This window comes from Pan paniscus, chromosome 4 (genome assembly GCF_029289425.2).
Source record: "Pan paniscus chromosome 4, NHGRI_mPanPan1-v2.0_pri, whole genome shotgun sequence".
Taxonomy (NCBI): Eukaryota; Metazoa; Chordata; class Mammalia; order Primates; family Hominidae; genus Pan; species Pan paniscus.
The window spans coordinates 51,526,060-51,546,431 of NC_073253.2; the positions used below are offsets into that span (position 1 = coordinate 51,526,060).

General features: G+C 38.1%; 1 protein-coding gene across 4 annotated transcripts in view; it reads right to left on the reverse strand.

Moving 5' to 3' along the window:
• Positions 1–203: 203 nt before the first annotated feature.
• KIF2A (kinesin family member 2A) overlaps positions 204–20,372 on the reverse strand; it is an 80,387-nt gene continuing 60,218 nt past the window's right edge. For 2 of the 4 annotated variants that reach the window (XM_003827416.6, XM_034960044.3), the window contains exons 16-21: positions 20,171–20,238; positions 14,097–14,210; positions 12,807–12,957; positions 8,887–8,988; positions 5,395–5,530; positions 204–1,102 (exon numbers count right to left, since the gene is read on the reverse strand). In XM_003827416.6, the coding sequence (XP_003827464.1) occupies positions 1,017–1,102; positions 5,395–5,530; positions 8,887–8,988; positions 12,807–12,957; positions 14,097–14,210; positions 20,171–20,238 (657 nt within the window). In that variant the 3' untranslated portion in view covers positions 204–1,016. The remainder of the gene's footprint in view (positions 1,103–5,394; positions 5,531–8,886; positions 8,989–12,806; positions 12,958–14,096; positions 14,211–20,170; positions 20,239–20,372) is intronic. The other 2 variants (XM_003827415.6, XM_003827417.6) reach the window with 1 other exon arrangement.

Genomic DNA, 20,372 nt, shown 5'->3' on the forward strand with positions numbered 1-20,372 from the left:
TTCAATGTACATGTAAATGTTCATGCATCAGAAGCCAATTTCTTTTAACAGTACATAGAAAAGGTATATTTTGGGGTGCTAATGAACACTTCAAATTAAGTAATGATATTGGTAAGGATCAAACTGCACTATTAGTCTTGTTAATACCACACTGGCACACACACTGCATATATATGTATTTTCCTAAGATAAAACTCTTCTCAGAATTTCATTACTTTTTATTATACACCAACTAGTTTATATTTTAGTTCTTTACAAAGAAAATGCTAAGAAAAATTATAATCACATGTTATATGGTTTTAAAATAATAATTCCAGATTTCTTTACATATAAGATGGAATGGTCCAGCAGCTATATCCACTGTCACAGACTTTAGTTCCGTTCAATGATATGGCACATCCTGCAAAATTAACTAGTCACACACAAAAAATGTCTCAAATACAGTAAAAATGTACACACAAAGGTAATTTACAATGACAAGGAATGTAATTTTTCTTGGCTGTGCTTCAGAAATTTAGGGTCAGTAGCCTTAATCAAGGCACAAAGCAGGAAAAGGGGTGAGCACAGCTGTCTCTAGGAGTGGGCAAGGTATGTACAATCACTGATGAGGTATGCATGCACGCAAAGGATTTAAAACTGCTCAGTCTCACTACAAAAATTGAACTGAGTTAAAAGGAAATGCTGTGGCTTCCCCCTACTATCTGGCTCTGGATTGAGTCCACAGTCTTACTTCATCAAATAGAAAATAAAACTGACAAGGATCTCCAAAAGTAAATCACTATTTGTGTAAATGAAACAAAATGCTTCATTAATCCCAGTTCTTGGTTGTGCCTCCTGGACTAGAAGCATTTTGTAGACAAAAGAGTGTTTCACAAAATTGAAATGTAATTCAGGTGAAGGACAAAACATTTTCCACAGACACTTAAAATTCCAAACTTTCAAATGGCCCTTACAGCTGAACCGTTGTATGTTACAGTAGTGAGGGTTCTGGGTATCCTTTAGCAGCAAATGCCGGTTTAAAGGGCACGGGGTCTCTTCGGGTTGATTTGCTTGCTGGCTTGTTCCTCCTCTTGTAGAGCTGCACGGAAAGATTTCACTTTATCTTGGAAAAAGAAAAGAAAGAGGGAATAAGTATTGTATTACACGCAATAAGAGTTTACAACTTTATGGGTTCAATCAAGTCAGCTGTGTTATTTCCTAACAGTAACTCAGTATTTTTCGTTTTGTTCTTTGTTGTCTAGAAACTTGGAACTAAATAGAATGCTCAACTATTGTGAAAGTTTTTTGTTACAGATTTCCAGAAATACCTGTTTTTCTATATCTTTCAATAGCTTTCTGTTCTGTTTGGCACATTTACAGTTCTCTGTTTTAATTTATTGGAATTCCTCCTAGAGTATAGGCAGGTTTCACATTGTAAAATACATAGTCTACCTTTTTTTTTTTTGAGATGGAGTCTCACTCTGTCACCCAAGCTTGAGTGCAATGATGCGATCTAGGCTCACTGCAACCTCCACCTCATGGGTTCAAGCAATTCTCCCACCTCAGCTTCCCGAGTAGCTGGGATTACAGGCATGCACCACCCGCTCAGCTAATTTTTGTATTTTTAGTAGATACGGGGTTTTACCGTGTTGGCCATGCTGGTCTTGAACTCCCAACCTCAGGTGATCTGCCCGCCTTGGCCTCCCAAAGTGCTGGGATTATAGGCATGAGCCACCGTGCTTGGCACCCCCTATTTTACCTTTTTAAAGCTATGAACATGTAAAATATATTTGAATTTTTAGAAATTTACATTTTGTCCTCATTGTGAGGAAGGGGGATTGTGAAGGGGGGATGACTAAATGATATATTTCTTGATTTTACGCATTTTCTGGTCATGTACTGATCTAGAGTCATGTAAAAACTAGAAATAGGTTAGTAAATTGTCAGACAAATTACACGCAGCTGTGAAGATAAGCTATCTTTCAATAACAGTGGCTCTCAACTGGATGTGATTTTTGGCCCCCAGCGGGCATTTGGTAATGTCTAGAGACATTTTTGGTTATCCCAACTGGTGTGCTACTGTCATGTAGTGGACAGAGACCAACGATGCTGGTAAATATTGTACAAGGCACAGGATAACACTCCTCAACAAAGAAAGGCCTAGCCCCAAATGTTAACAGTGTCAAGGTTACGAAACCCTACTCTGTAGACTTCAGAATAAAGTTGGAATCTCAATTTTCCTTCCCTTTTTGAAAGTACAGTGATGTTTAAAAAGTTAACTTTTTTGAAATTTTGAAATGAATTTAAGAACTTCTAGATTTGGTGCTCTCAAACTGTTACTGTTCTGTTTTTTTTGAGATGGAGTCTCACTCTGTCACCCAGGTTGGAGTGCAGTGGCGTGATCTCGGCTCACTGTAACCTCCGCCCCCCTCCCCGGTTCAAGTGATTCTCCTGTCTCAGCCTCCTGAGTAGCTGGGACTACAGGCATGTGCCACCATGCCTGGCTAATTTTTGTATTTCTAGTAGAGACAGGATTTCACCATGTTGACCAGGCTGGCCTTGAACTCCTGACCTCGGGTGATCTACCTGCCTCAGCCTCCCAAAGTGCTGGGATTACAGGTGCCTGGCCCAAATTTTTCTTATAAATCCCAAATTTATCTCTGGGTGGTTAAAAAAATTCTAAGGACTGAATAATGCAATATATCTAGATAGTAATTTCTTAAAAGTTATGGATATGCTTGATACACATGAAATTTGAGAAAAGGAAAGGAAGTCAATTAAGTTGAATGCTACAAAGAAAAAATACCAGAGTGCATTATGATCTGTCTTCTGAATAAAATGGATACAGAAGCTGATTGTGAATTATTGCAGATTAGAAAAATGATCAAAACAATTTAAATAAAGGGTTGAATATGAACAATATGAGAAACAAATGAAAATTTTAGTTCAACAGTCACTGCTGACTTTACAAAATATGATTTCAAATAACCAACTTCATAACCAGTCAGCAACATATATGTGTTGAACATCTCATCCAAAAATCTGGCTGTGCAGGCCGGGCGTGGTGGCTCACGCCTGTAATCCCAGCACTTTCGGAGGCCGAGATGGGCGGATCACAAGGTCAGGAGATCAAGACCATCCTGACTAACACAATGAAACCCCGTCTCTACTAAAAATACAAAAAAATTAGCCAGGCGTGGTGGCGGGCGCCTGTAGTCCCAGCTACTCAAGAGGCTGAGGCAGGAGAATGGCACGAACCTGGGAGGCGGAGCTTGCAGTGAGCCAAGATCGCTCCACTGCACTCCAGCCTGGGTGACAGAGTGAGACTCCATCTCAAAAAAAAAAAAAAATCTGGCCAGGCATGGTGGCTCATGCCTGTAATCTCAGCACTTTGAGAGGTTGAGGTGGGTGCATCACGTGAGGTCAGGAGTTCGATACCAGCCTGGCCAATATGGTGAAACCCAGTCTCTACTAAAAATACAAAAAGTAGCCGGGTACAGTGGCACACGCCTGTAATCCCAGCTACTCAGAAGCCTGAGGCAGAAGAATTGCTTGAACCTGGGAGGCGGAGGTCGCAGTGAGCTGAGATTGCCACTGCACTCCAGCCTGGGCGATAAAGCAAGACACTATCTCAAAAAAAAAAAAAAGCAAAGCCAGGCTCGGTGCCTCACATCTGTAATCCCAGCACTTTGGGAGGCCAAGGCAGGTGGATCACCTGAGGTGAGGAGTTCAAGACCAGCTTGGCCAACATGGTAAAACCCCATCTAGATTGTCTAGATACAGAAGTTAGCTGGGCGTTGTGGCACCTGAGGTGAGGAGTTCAAGACCAGCCTGGCCAACATGGTGAAACCCCGTCTAGATACAGAAGTTAGCTGTGCGTTGTGGCGCGTGCCTGTAATCCCAACTACTCGGGAGGCTGAGGCAGGAAAATTGCCTGAACCTGGGAGGCAGAGGTTGCAGTGAGCTGAGATTGTGCCATTGTAACCCAGCCTGGACAATAAGAGCAAAACTCCATGACAAAAAAAAAAAAACAACCTGAAACCTGAAGTGTTCCAAAAATCCCAAACTTTTGGTATAATGCAAATATTCAAAAATCTGAAAAAATCTGAAATCCAAAACACTTCTGGTTCAAAGCTTTTCACATAAGGGATACTCAACGTGTATATACTTCAAAACATCATGTTGTACCTATTACATACATTTTAATCTGTCAACTCTTTAATTTTTTGAGACAGGATCTCACTGTGTTGCCCAAACCAGAGTGCAGTGGCGTGATCCTAGCTCACTGCAGCCTCAAACTCCTGGGATCAAGTGATCCTCCCACTTCAGCCTCCCAATAGCTGGGACTACAGGCAGGCACCACCATACCTGGCTAATTTTTAAATTTTTAAATTATTTTTTAGAGATGGGATCTCTATGTTGCCCAGGCTGGGATGTCAATTTAAATAAATGAATAAATTTAAAAGAAAAATAACCCTTCAAAACAACTAATCAACATCACAGAGGGCCTCCTTAAAAAAATTAAGCAGCTTATTTACTGCCCCAAATTGGGAATTTCATTCTGGTTTATGTTGGATTGCGTGTACACACACATCCAGATGGTCACTCACACCTAAACAGAGCCAACAGTGTACAAATGCCTAAGAAATTAACACATAAAGAAATACATAGCTGAAGCTACACAGATAAGCTAACTAAAAAACCAAAAAGACATGACTTAGTAGGTAAGGCACATGCTTCCCTTCATGAGTAAGGTACAGAGGATGGTCATCTTGACACCTCCTTCATTTAAAAAAAAGTGGCAGAGGCCAAGTGTGGTGGCTCATGCCTGTAATCCCGCCATTTTGGGAGGTCAAGGCAGGAGGACTGCTTGAGCCCAGGAGTTTGAGACAGCCTGAGCAACATAGCAAGACCCCATCTCTACAAAAAATTAAAAATTAGCTGGGTGTGGTGGCTTGCGCCTGTAGTCCCAGCTACTCAGGAGACTGAGGTGGGAGGACTGCTTGAGCACAGGAGGTTGAGGATGCAGTAAGCCATGATCACGCCCCTGTGCTCCAGCCTGGGCAACAGAATGAGACCCGAAAAAAGGCACAGAAAGAAGATAATTCTCATAAGCATCAACCTACCAAACTAAAGATCTGAATAGGTACATAAAATTTATAAATTTGTTAAAAACACATTTTCTCTCTTTAAGATGACTGTCTTCTTAAAATATGAGAGAAAACTTGAAATGCTATGCCATGACTTTTAGAAAAACCACAATGGTTAGTTGTCTTTATACCTCTGGAAAATAGATGCTAAACAGTGCCCCTAATTTTCACTTCGTATGTCCTCTTGCAATACGAAGAAGCCCTCTCACCAATATACATACCAATACCAATCAGATTTCAAACATTAAAATGGAAAAAGAATTACCCCGCAGTTCAGTTAAAATGTCTATTTTTTGCTCAAGAATAGCTTCAAGTTGTGTAGCATATGAATCAACATCATAATCTACTTCTTCAGTCATCTCTAAGAGGGCCTTTTCATCTTCTAACCACCGAATAGATTCCTACAAGGACAAAAATTCGATAATCCAATAAGCCTCTTTGTGAAACAGAAACCAAATTACAATTCTGTTAAATATAATCAAACATACTTAAGATAGTATTCTCTAAAATGTCAATAGACATAAAACATCTTTATTCACAGACAGTATAATTAAGAAATACAGTTGACTCTGGAACAACATGGGTTTAAACTGTTTGGGTCCACTTATGTGGATTTTTTTCAATGTAAGTTACGCTGAGTATGCCTGCCTCTCCTGCCATCCCTTCCATCTCCTCCACTTCTGCCAGCCCTGAAACACCAGGTCCAGCCTGCCTCTTCCTCCTCAGCCTACTCAATGTGAAGATGATGAGGATGAAGACCTTTATGATGATGCACTTCTACTTAATAGTAAATATAATTCTCCTTCCTTACGATTTTCTTAATACCATTTTCTTTTCTCTAGCTTACTTTGTGGTAAGAATACCTTATATCACATATATAACATACAAAATATGTACTCATAGACTTTTATGTTATTGGTAAGGCTTCTGGTCAACAGTCTAGTTAAGTTTTAGGGGGGCTCAAAAGTTATATATATTTCCAACTGTGCTGGGGGTCAGCATCCTTAACCCCCTGCAGTTTTCAAGGGTCAAGTGTATGTCCTCAAAATCTAACACAAACACATGAAAGATGGGCTGAGCAACATCATTTCATTTCTCTACTTTTACTCTACTTTGGATGGGAATTTTGGGGAGGGAATGCATGAAATACATCAATATTAAAGAGGAGAGTAAGTCTCAAAACCTCAATATCCATCCCTAAAACGGGAAGAATGCGCATAATAAAGCTACTGAGCACTTTGATGGGGGCTATGGTAGCCTAGAACCTGACAAACTAACATATCCAATTAGGGACTCACAGTGGTTGGGCCAAGAGGTAATAATAAATTCCAGCTGGGCATGGTGGCTCACGCCTGGAATCCCAGCACTTCAGAAGGCTGAGGCAAGTGGATCACTTTGAGGTCAGGAGTTCAAGATCAGCCGGGCCAACATGGTGAAACCCTGTCTCTTCTAAAAATACAAAAAATTAGCCAGGCGTGATGGCACACGCCTGCATTCCCAGTTACTTGGGAGGCTGAGGCAGGAAAATAGCTTGAACCCAGGAGGCAGAGGTTACAGTGAGCCGAGATCGCGCCATTGCACTCCAGCCTGGGCGACAGAGCGAGACTGTCTCAAAACAAAAAACAAAACAAGACCAGATCATTCTGAATTAAAGAGCTATTTGGACATAAAAGCTTTTATACGTGGATTTGCTTTTAGGATGCATACAATCTCAATTTTCCGAACATCAATTGACTTTAATGACTAATTATAATTAGACTATATAGCACCAGACAGAGCTGGTTTACCTAGGTATGTGTCTTGATTAGGAAACATATTAATTAGAAAATGCAAAAATACTCCAATTTTCCTTTTTTTTTTTTTTTTTTCTGAGTTTCACTCTTGTTGCTCAGGCTAGTGTGCAATGGCACAATCTTGGCTCACTGCAACCTCCGCCTGCTGGGTTCAAGCAATTCTCCTGCCTCAGCCTCCCAAGTAGCTGGGATTACAGGCATGCGCCACCATGCCCAGCTAATTCTGTACTTTTAGTAGAGACAGGGTTTCTCCATGTTGGTCAGGCTGGTATCGAACTCGCAAACTCAGGTGATCCACCCGTCTCGGCCTCCCAAAGTGCTGGGATTACAGGTGTGAGCCACCGCGCCTGGTCATACACTCCAATTTTTCTTTCCTTTTCCTTCAGCTGTACACTTAATTTTGGTTTAACAAAACCTTATTTTGCGAAATGGCAGATCATAATACAGAGGAATGATATAGAGAATTGTAAAAAGAATACTGGGTTGAAAGTCAGAACACCTAATTTTACCAATAAACAGCTGTAAGATTTTATCTAAAAAATGGCAGAGTGGGAAATGATGGTCTTTATAGGATACCTTGTTCCAAAAGGGCGCATATGACACTTTTCTTTTTGTTTTTAAATAGAGATGGGGTTTTGCCATGTTGCCTAGGCTGGTCTCTAACTCCAGGGCTCAAGCAATCCATCCACCCTGGCCTCCCAAAGTGCTGGGATTACAGGTGTGTAATTTTCTTAAATTATTAGCATCCGTTCTCTACTTAAACACCTTGGCTTCTAAAGAGAGTCTCATAATAACAGTTTGACTAAAACTCTAGAGTTTTTGTTTTTTTCTCACTCTGTTGCCCAGGCTGGAGTGCAGTGGTGTGATCTCAGCTCACTGCAACTTCCACCTCCCAGGCTCAAGGAATCCTACCTCAGCCTCCCGAGTAGCTGGGACTACAGGCATGCTATACCTCACCCAGCTAATTTTTGTATTTTTTGTAGAGACAGGGTTTCACCATGTTGCCCAGGCTAGTCTTGAATTCCTGGGCTCAAGTGATCCACCCTCCTGGGCCTCCCACAGTGCTGGTATTACAGGCATGAGCCACTGCGCCTGGCCAAACTCTAATAGTTTTAATGAACGCGTATCCTAATCTGACATAAAGTGTTCTCTGTCATTTTTGAGCCCTTTATCCAGGTTCTTGAATGGCCTAGAGCTGAAGTTCCTTTGTTTAATGACAAAGATTCCTTCAACATCAAAGAAGGAATACAAGTCAACAAGGGAGGCAGTTATTGTTTTTTTCTCAAGAAGTGTTCATAGTATTACAGGAGGGTGGGGGCGGCTGCAAGTCAATTGTACAGTCTTCATAAAGATGTCCAAATGATATCTTCACTCCCTCAAATATCACGATAGGACATTTTCTTGTTTAAAAAAAGGGGAGTAGAGTATCATATAGTAAATACTTTTAACAGGTTGAATGCCTAATGGAATGAATGCCTAAGGAGTTACTGCTACAGGTGGTGATATAACACCCTTCCCTTAACTTGCCACTGACAGCTCAGAGCAGTAACTCTCCATCTCCTGAAGTAGTCTCTCTTTTCTGCAACAACTGATACTTCCTCAACTGCTCCAAAACCCTTTAAAAGAGTTTTTCTTAACTGCTATCAAATACATTGGCCTAACATTTAGAAGGAAGGACTGGTGGGCAGAAGTGACACTCTTCCCTAAAAATGGACAAATGACAAAAACCAATAAGGGGGACGGGAGGTAAATAAAGTAGAACGTTTCACCATGGTGCAAAGAAATGTTATTTGTAGCCATCGTTCATTGTATTAAAAATTTGCCATGTCACATGCCCTACAAATACACATATACATATATACAAACAAGTATTTTTTAAGCAATAGTGTGATATTTAAGGAATTATGACAAATTCTTAATTTATCTCAAGAAATATTTTGAAGGAAAGTCCTGTCTTACTTTACCTGGAACACTGCCCTGTGATCTTCTACAACTTGTTCTTCCATTTCTACCATTTGTGAAACAGCTTCGTGGAAAGTAAACAACTGTGGAGAGACTTCTTCTTCCTTAAAATAAAAATAGTTAAGAAATTATGATATAGTGTGTATTTTAAATGTTATAAAAGTAGTTTTTTTTAATTTAGAAAAATATCATTTAGAAATTGAAGAGGCTTGAATGGTAAAGGCTAGTAAAATATATATAAAAGGCAAAGCCATGATTTCTTTCTTTGGGTAAAAATATTTATGCAACTCTCAATAAGACAACTAAAACTTAGATGAGTAGGGAATATTTTTCACTTAGCCTAAGCTTTATTGCCGAACTATGCTGAAAGAGTACTCTCTTTTGGAACAGCCCAACTTTTCAAAAATACAGTTATTGCAGGCTGTAAATGTATGAAATATTTCCTCAGTATTGTCTACTTTTCACTAACAATTTAATTTACATGTTTATCTTAAGTTTCTTTTGTTAAAAAAGATATGAAGATAGTATCTTTAGATGATGTAAAGAAAATGTCTTTCATGACTATCAAATTAGTGTTGTAAAGGACTTAACTCTTAACTAACATTAATTTCTTAAATATACTACAGAATATATTTATACCAGTTTTTATAGAAATTTCAATGGACAATTCACAATTTTACTTCATCAACAACAAAAAACATATAGTTGACTCTAGAACAATACATGTTTGAACAGCGCTTGTCCACTTATATCTGGTTTTCAACCAATGCAGACTGAAAATACAGTATTTGAGAGATGTGAAACCTTCATATTCAGAGGCCCAACTTTTCATATTTGCAAGTTCCACGGGGCCAGCTGTGGGACTTGTGTATGCGCAATTTGGGTATATTCAGGCAGTCCTGGAACCAATCCTCCATGTATAACTGAGAGACAACTATATACAATATATTCATATTTTCGTCCTACAGCAAGTCAGAGCTTCTCTGATCCCAGGCCATGTTCAGATGATGATTAAAAAACAAAACAAAACAAAACAAAAAACAAAAAAAAAACTTCGGCTGGGTGTGGTGGCTCACTCCTGTAATCCTAGCCCTCTGGGAGGCTGAGGCGGGCGGATCACTTGAGGTCAGGAGTTCGAAACCAGCTTGGCCATCATGGTGAAACCCCGTCTCTACTAAAAATATAAAAAATTAGCTGGGCATGGTGGTGTGCGCCTGTAATCCCAGCTACTCGGGAGGCTGAGGCAGGAGAATCACTTTAACCTGGGAGGCGGAGGTTGCAGTAAGCTGAGATCGTGCCATTGCACTCCAGCCTGGGTGACAGAGCAAGATTCCACCTCAAAACAAACAAAAAAAACTTCTCCGATCTCTAGAGCGTGTCTTAGATGCTGTTCCATTTTAATCTACTTTATTAAGACAATATAGCAATAATAATATGTACACACGCACCAATACTTAACTAAAGGCTAATGCTGAGTCATGGCAAGATAATTCCCTGGGTGTGGCAGAGGTGACAGAAATGCACACTCTCTCAAACATGGAGGCTGTAAAAACTCATGATGTCATACTCCCCTGGATTAGTTCTGGTCATCTAACCTCTCCAAATTAAGGCTCTACAGAGGCCCAATAGATGCAATAATAAAATGGAAAGATATGTATAGGGAGTACTTATCTTGCTCGGGTTTTCCACATCTTTGGGAGGTAACATATCTAGATGCAATGCAGGGTTTACTTTAAATAGTCTAAAAGCAACTACAGTCTCTCTTAAAAATTCTGGACATAAGTGATGGACTGAGGCCAGAATCTCATTTTTAGTTTTTATGGTTCAAAGTTTAGAACTCTTAGTTTGAACCAGGTTTTTCCAGTCTTGGAACTACTGACATTGTATGGGGATAAGGTGAGGGGGACACTCCTGTGCACTGTATGATGTTCAGCAGCATTCCTGGCTCTACCCACTATATGCTAGCAGCATCACCTTAGTTGTGACAAGCAAAATATCCATACATTTTGCTTTGGGGGCCAAACTGCTCCTAGTTAAGGACCACTGCTTTAAGCCCTGCTTTAGTAATAGTGATTTGGAACATGGTAACAAAAAGTAGTAAGTGTATCTGTTACTCTAGAATATTTTGGGCTAAGTATCTGCTACAAAGTATTAGAACTAACTAACATTGTTTACAAAGAATACTGTATTGCAGGAAGCAATGAGTTTAATTGATACAAGGTTTGGCGCTGGAATAAGATCTAAATTTCAATCCTGGCTTCAGTACTTACTACTTGTAAAATCTTGGTCAAATTATTTAAACCTCAGAATATCAGTTATAAAGTAGGGATAATTATAGTACCTACTACAATGAGTTGTGATAATGAGATCAGATAATAAATAAAATGCTTAGCAATGTATGTCATGTAGTAAGCAACTAATCAATGCTAACTTAACATGATGAGAAAATGCCATGATAAGACTTAGTGGGAATAGAATGACACCAAACTATGCAGAATATGCATTTTAAAAACACACCTTTACATCTCACACACAGAAAAGAACCCTCTCAATACATTAAAAGCAATTATGTGAAAGTGTATTATATATACCTTTTTATTTCTTTATCTCTTTCTATCCTTATACAATGGGCATGTATTTATTTTTATAATTGGGAAATCAAAAATTTAAATTATAAAGTATCATTAAAAATTTTAATCATACAGAAAAGCAATCAGATTTAACAAATGTTAGTATTTTGCTGTTTGATTTTAATATAGTGCATACATCCTTTCAATATACATGCATATGTCCACAGTTCTTTTGTTTCTAAGCTTTTAAAATTTTTTTTTTGAGATGGAGTCTCACTCTGATGCCCAGACTGGAGTGCAGTGGTGGGATCTCAGCTCACTGCAACCTCCACCTCCCAGTTTCAAGCGATTTTCATCCCTCAGCCTCCTGAGTAGCTGGGACTACAGGCGTGTGCCACCATGCTCAGCTAATTTTTGTAGTTAGTAGACACAGGTTTTACCATGTTGGCCAGGCTGGTCTTGAATTCCTGACCTTAAGTGATCCGCCCACCTCGGCCTCGGATTACAGGCGTGAGACACCGCGCCTGGCTTGTTTTTAAGCTTTATAATATTTATTATATGTGTAATTTTTAAAGTTGTTTTTCCCTATATTACTTTAAATTTTTCCCAAATTTTAATAGCAGACAAAAATCTGAGGGAAAAAAATGAATGGTTTAGATTGGGAGTTGGAAGTTGTTTTTCCCTATATTACTTTAAATTTTTCCCAAATTTTAATAGCAGACAAAAATCTGAGGGAAAAAAAATGAATGGTTTAGATTGGGAGTTGGAAACTTCCTTAAAGGGCCAGATAATACATGTTTTGGGTTTATGAGCCACACAGTCTCTGTTACTGCTGTTATGGTAGGTAAGAAAGCAGCTAGACAACACTTAAGAGAATAAACATGGATATGTTCCAATAAAACTTTATTTGTAAAAATAGATGGCTGGCCCACAGGCTGTAGTTTGCTGACCCCTGACTTATTTATTCATTTATTTTAAGAGACAAGGTCTCGCTCTGTCACCTAGGCTAGAGTGCAGTGATGCTATGACAGTCCACTACAGCCCAGAATTCCTGTGCTCAAGCAATCCTCCCACCTCAGCCTGCCTAGTAGCTAGACTTACAGGTGTATACCACCACATCTGGATGATTTTTAAATTTTTTGTAGAGAAAGGGTCTCATTAAATTGTCCAGGCTGGTCTTGAACTCCTGGTCTCAAGCAGTCCTCTCACTCAGCCTCCCAAATTGGTGAGATTACAAGCTTGAGCCACCACACCCACAGCCTGACCCCTCATTTAAATGATAGTTTTCAGTTAAGTTCTGCTACTGATGAAATGAACTAAGATTATAACATTTACAACCATAGTACACTCACATTTTGTTCACAAAGAAGTTTTAGATCATCTCTCTGAGGGGAACTCCCCACACCCCACTGTGTCTCTAAGTCATCAATCTGGTTTGGTGGATGGTGCATTATTGGACGAACATCACCAGCAGCAGTTGGATCTACAGTCAATTCTTTGACCCTATAAATACATAAGAGGTATCTAAAGTTAAAAACACTCATGCAGAGGAACGAGAAAATACCAGCCTATTCAATATACACGCAATTCAGTTAACATACTAAGATTGATGATGTCACCTTTATAGGTAAAATTTATCTGAAATCTGTAGAAACACTTAAGTGGTTGTTTAGTTTTAGGAAATCTGCTTAGGTAACTTTATATAATTCATATTATATTAATTATATCAAATATAATTATTGTGCAAATTAAATGAGAACAGTATGTAGATTCAGTATTGAAAGAAAAAAACTTGTTACGATTTTAAAAATTTTTTTAATTTTCCATTTTATTTACTACTGGCTCACCAAAGTTGATGTTATTGCAATTAAATTATATGAACAGAAAAATGTAAACAATAACAATTAGACCAATAAATGGATCACTGCTGAAACAAAACAAAAAAACCCTGCAGATTTCTGGTAGTTATCATGCTCAATTAAAACAGCTACATGTAAAATAATTTTATTTATAATGTATAAAGATTATAAGATTTTAAGTTTTATCATTTGAAAAGTGTTTACTCATTATATTTAAACTTACACATTTGGGAAAGGGTAAACTTTCCTTACTTTAAAAAAAATTTTTTTTTTTTTTCACCACTTGGCCAGGTTGGTCTGGAATTCTCAACCTCAGGTGATCCACCAGCCTCCGCCTCCCAAAGTGCTGGGATTACAGGTGTGAGCCACCACGCCCGGCCAAAAGAGGGTAAACTTTCTATGTCAAGAGGCTCCTTGCAGACAAGGAAACTTATAAGATCATACAGCATAAAGGCAATCTCTTCATTTTAAGCAAGATAATTTATCTTTTAACAATTCGATGGTAAGTATGGTAATTTTAATGGTAAGTATGCAAAAGTGACATCATCCTTAAAAATATGAGGGGGAAATAGGAAGCCTGAATTCTAAATCAACATTTTAAAGCAAACAAATTAATAAAAGATGTAAGAATGCAGATCATGCAGTACAACCACCACCTGCCAAATGAAATGACAATGAAAACTAAAATGGCTCAGGACAAAAATAGCAAATGAAATGTTTATACAAAGCACAATTCAAAAGAAAGTATACAAATAAACATCTTATGTATAGAATGAAGTAGACCTGGTAACTGAAGGAGAAAAGTCGTCATATTCATAAGAAGGAGAGAGATCAGGGCGACTGCCACTACCCTGTGAGAAGGGAATGTCTGATGGACTAATTCCAAACTCCTTTACTCTGCAGCACCAAAACAGCAACAAATTAAAAGAAAATGCTCTTGAAAGACAGCAATGCACATTGCACATTTTCATTTAGTATTCACTTTTGTTTAGAAAAGGATATTGATATTGTTGTGACAATGTATTTAGAATATTATTTTACAAATAACAAATTTTAAGAGGTTTTTGAACATCTTTGTTCTATTGATCCCCTGCTCTATAGTCCTAAGTCTTTCCTTTCTGGTGTATTTTCCTCTTTTCTCATAATCCTTCCTAGAAGTTTAACTAAGTCACTTAAATCTGAAATGCCCCCCTAACTACATGACCACTCAATCTAATTTCTTCATGTAGTCAGTACCATGACTATTTGTTTATTAGCATTCATGAGTCTTCAACATTTTTGCAGTCTTTTCCAAACAGGACACAAGGGAATTAAGTCCTAATGTCTTAAGGCATCCATTGTTTGTAATGAATTAACTTCTTTCCTATGCATCCAGAATGGCATTAGCTGTGAAATGTCCTTGGTATAACTGAGAAAATATTCACTCTATTTTCAGTGGTTGGTGATTCAGATGAAGAACTCTGGTTGAGAACAGCCTTTAGCAATGAAATTTAAATTGCTTTTGCTAACATCTTCAATAGTTATATTTAACCAAATTATGACTTTTCTCACCCCATCTATGTAATTCCTTATGTCTCTTTTGGGCCAACCCTATTTCATACCCATATAAAATATTTATTAAGTACCTCCTGTATGTCAGGTATTAGGATTAGTCATTTTTAGGCATTATATTATTTAGTCCTTCAACCATCTTTGATTTTATAGATGAGAAAAATGACTCAGAAATAAAGTATCTTCTCTAAGGTCATTCACTGAGAATGTGGCATAACTGAGGTTAAAACCTAGCCCTGAGTACAAAGCCTATGTTATTTAAACACTTCAATATAATAACCATATTCTCTGATTTTCTTGTCATTTCTCTTAGGTTGAACTAAATGAAATTCCCTTCTTTATAGGTCAAAAACAAGTATCAATATCTTCATATAAATCAAACTAATATATTTCCTCTACTAACAGTCTTTCTTTGACCTATTGGTTAATATCTACTGTCAAAGGTTCAATATTGGATTCATCTGCCTTTTATCCTTTAAAGTTTATTTACCACACATGCTGAAAAATCTAAATATGTTTTTTTTTCCTTTTTGAGATAAGGTCTCACCATATCACCCAGGCTATACTGCAGTGGCTCAATCATGGCTCATTGCAGCCTTGACCTCCTGCTCAAGTGATCCTCCCACCTCAGCTGGGACTATCACTGGTGTGCCACCACCCCCGGCTAATTTTTTATTTTTTTGTAGAGATGAGGTCTCGTTAGGTTGCTCAGGCTGGTCTCAAACTCCTGGACTCAAGTGATCCTCCTGCCTCGGCCTCCCAAAGTACTGGGATTACAAGCATGAGCAACAGCGTCTGGCCTGAAAAATCTAAATTTCTAATACAAACAACTATTTTCACTCCCACCCCATTTCTTATCTAAATCTTTTAATTTAGACACCCTATTAGCTTCATCCACACATTTTTTTCCTCTATCCAAAGCCCTCTTGCCCAAGCCAGACTATACTACATACAAGAATCATATTCTTCAAACATGTTACTAAAAACTCCTAATCACTCTAATCACTCTTTTACCCAAGACCCAATCACTCTAACCTCTTCCATTACCCAAAGATTAAGTATCTCTGCTTCAGGATAGAGGCCACTGTCTATTTCTCATATATCCTATAAATTTTTTTTCCTTGGGACAACCATTCCTTCCACTCTGAAAGTTTTCCCTTGTACTCTCCTCTAAAATATCTCTAATTGTCTGGCTGGGTGCAGTGGCTTATGCTGTAATCCCAGTACTTTCAGAGGCTGAGGCGGGCAGATCACTTAAGGTCAGGAGTTCGAGACCAGCCTGGCCAACATGGTGAAACTCCATCTCTACTAAAAAATACAAAAAAATTAGCTGGGCGTGGTGACAGGCGCCTGTAATCCCAGCTACTCGGGAGGCTGAGGCAGGAGAATCGCTTGAACCCAGGAGTCAGAGGCTGCAGTGAGCTGAGATTGTGCCACTGCACTCCAGCCTGGGTGACACAGCAAGACTCCATCTTAAATAAATAAATAAATAAATAAAGTACCTCTAATTGTCATCTGATGAACTAGACTTGTCAACTTAATCACTTAGCAGCAATGTGTACTGTTACAAACTATCCCACAATTCCCATATAAAACTTTCAAAGTATATGATTCTAATATAAGGATATGAAAAAACATTGCTTTCACATCTGTCTAACTGAATTTTTTAGACAGAACTGCTCACTAAAGTAGCAATAGGGATAACTATTCCTATTAATATATCCCAGGTACTGTGCTAAACATTTTACATAGATCACTTCTTTTAGTCCTCAAAAACAATCCTTTAAGATGGACATGGTCATTAGCTGTCTATTCTAAAGATGAGGAAATAAAGACAGAGAGAGGTTAAGTAACTTTCCCGAGGCTTTGATACCATTAAGTAGTAAGGAAGTTATTAAACCTATTTTGTCCTGAGAAATAACACTTCAATCACTAAGCTATGTCTTAAATACAAAAAAAGTTTAAACACTTAAGACAGAAATAGTTTCCTAAAAATATGAAATTTTAATGTAATGCCACCTACCCACCACCTCAAAGTATTGGCCTAAAAAAAAAATAAGGCAGATTTAGTATAAAGGAGGAATGAATTATTTTTGGCTGTTAAAAAAAAAAATTACTGACTCTTAAGGTCACAAAACGTTGGTATGAGTATCAAGGAAGGTTGAAAATCTTTATTCCTAGAGATTTGGAAATAAAATTGAAACAATTATGTGTCTGATATGGTTAGGCTTTCTGTCCCCACTCAAATCTCATCTTAAATTATAATTTCCATAATCTCCAAGTGTCAAGGGAGAGACCAGGTGGAGGTAACTGAATCATGGGGGCAACTTCCTCCAGGCTGTTCTCGTGATAGTGAGTTCTCACAAGATCTAATGGTTTTATAGGAGGCTCTTCCCCAGTTTGCTTGGCACTTCTCCTTCCTGCTGCCTGGTGAAGGTGCCTTGCTTCCCCTTCACCTTCCACCATGACTGTAGTTTCCTGGAGCCTCTGTGGCCATGCTGAACTGTGAGTCAATTAAACCTTCATAAATTACCCAGTCTCGGGTATTCCTTTGTAGCAGTGTGAGAACCGATTAATACAGTGTCCCAGATGGTTAGTCATGTTGCAAGTGAGTTACATGATATAACAGTAGGTTAAAACATTTTACTTTGACCTAAGTGAACTAGAGGAACAGCTAGATATAGCATTTTCACAATATTAGGGAGGAATCTTTTGTAGTTTCAAATCTTAAGAAACAGAGGGGTTTTGTTTGTTTTAATTCTACAACATGGCAAGAATCTATTACACTAGGCTGTTCCTCATCTTTCTCAAGAATTATTCTGAAATAAGAAACATTTTAAATTAATGATAAAAATCCCACATATCAAAAACGTTAATTACCAAGATCAATTAAAACTAACACAATAAGGATTTGCAGCTAGGAGCTCATAATTCAAACTTTAAAGGGATTAAATTTACAAAATATAATAGTTCATACTTAGAAATGTAGTTCTATTACTTTTTTTTTTTTTTTAAGACAAGGTCTTGCTCTGTTGCCCAGGCTAGAGTGCAGTGGTGCAATTACAACTCACTGTAGACTCAACATTCCAGGTTCAAGCAATCCTCTCACCTCAGCCCCCCAAGTGGCTGGGACTACAGATGCATGCCACCATGCCAGGCTAATTTTTGTATTTTTTATAGAGACGGGGTTTTGCTATGTTGCCCAGACTGGTCTCGAATTTCTGGGCTCAAGCAATCCACCTGCCTGGGCCACCAAAAGCACTGGGATTAAAGGTGTAAGCCACCGCGCCTGGCCCTATTACATTTTTAAAGAAGTGATTATATTTTAATACCTTTTTGCAAAAGCTCAATAGGTTGATATTGTCCAACAGTGTTTACTACCATTAAGAAAATCCCTTTAGAAACAAGATGCAAAAAAACCCGGGGGGTTATAATACCATTGTGTAATGTTCAAATCAGCTACCTATGTTACTCAGAAATAGATTCATAGTAAAATTATTTTTAAAAAGAGGAAAAAAAAAAAAAACAAGAAAAGTATTCCACAGAAGTTAATCCATGGGTTACATCAGGGTAGAGATAAATGAATAAGGCATGTTATTCAGGATTTGTGAACAGGAAGGAACACATGGGGAACCTTTTGGGGGGCCAATAATGCTCTATTTCCCAAACCAATGACAGGAGTTTTCACTTTATAAGTATCCATTATCCATTTAATTAATCACTTATACTTTAGGTACTTTTCTATATGCATAAGTATTTTACATTTTAATAAAAGATTAAAAAATAACATTTCCATAGTGATTAAAACAAAGATATAGGACAGATACTTTTATCCAGCAAAATTAAGAGAACTGCTATACTTGAATTAAGAGAACTGCTATACTAGAAATGGATTACAAAGAGGAATTTTGTCTCTAGGTTAAAATCACAAATTTAACATTTGAGAAGAGAAATTTAACACTAAACAGTCATTCAAAATAAGAGCAGTGGTAAATAAAGTCACTCAAGAGCAGTGGGAAAAAAAAACTATGGATCAAATATAAATATGCCCATTATAATTCAAAGTTCCAAAGGCATTTCATGACTATACAGAATAAACTGCTTTAGTAGTCTGTAATGCATTCTGTCCTTCTATCTGTAATAACCCAGTTATAATGTTTATAATATTTATAAGACTATTAATATGAATAACAAAATGTAACCCATATAGAACACCAGAAAGGGCCAGGCGGGGTGGCTCACGCCTGTAATCCTAGCACTTTGGGAGGCCGAGGCAGGTGGATCACCTGAGGTCAGGAGTTTGAGACCAGCCTAGCCAACATAGTGAAACCCTGCCTCTACTAAAAATACAAAAATTAGCCGGGTATGGTGGTACATGCCTATGGTCCTAGCTACCCAGGGGGCTGAGGCAGGAAAATCGCTTGAACTCAGGAAGTGGAGGTTGCAGTGAGCTGAGATCACACCACTGCACTCCAGCCTGAGTGACAGAACGAGACTCTGTCTCAAAAAAAAAAAAAAACAAAAAACAAAAAAAACACCAGAAAGAACTGTGCTATCACTTCTTACTCAAATCCTAGATTCCCCATATAGAGCATTTAATATTATCAGGAATAATATGCAATATATACCAAAACAATTGAAGAAATACAAACTGGCCCCTGACATTCATTTACTTCAGAGTCTTAATGTAATAAGAAGAATTTGCATGATTTAAATGCAGTAAAATATTAGGAAATAAAACAGTGAAATGGAAACCTTGTTCTAGGATAAAAAGACCAACTTTACTAAAGTTATCAATCCCTTCCCAAATTACCCATTTCCACTTATTTTTAGAATTTGACAAAATGATTCTATATTATCATCTTAAGGAATAATATGCAAAACATTTTTTTCTTGAAAATTGAAAGAACAATGTAGTAAGATTTACCCTATCAAATATTAATTTTTTTTTTTTTTTGAGACGGAGTCTCACTCTGTTGCCCAGGCTGGAGTGCAGTGGCATGATCTCGGCTCACTGCAAGCTCTGCCTCCTGGGTTCAGGCCATTCTCCTGCCTCAGCCTCCCGAGTAGCTGGGACTACAGGCACCCACCACCATGCCTGGCTAATTTTTTGTATTTTTAGTAGAGACGGGGTTTCACCATGTTAGCCAGGATAATCTCGATCTCCTGACCTTGTGATCCGCCCGCCTGGGCCTCCCAAAGTGCTAGGATTACAGGTGTGAGCCACCGCACCAGGCAGATATTAAATTATACTATGTACTGCTGTACTCCCCTCAAATTTCAAAATGGAGAACTATCTCTCATACCTATTTGCATATCTTAATGTATTAAGAGTATTTTCACAGGATGCCATTCCTGGAGAGATTGTGGCAATCTACAGGAAAAAAAAAATGCAAAGGTAAACAAAATGTTATAAATGATCAAGACAATAATACCGACATACAGCTCATTTAGGTCTAATCTTACCATGGTTATTTAAAAATAAAGACTTATTAATGATACCTCAAC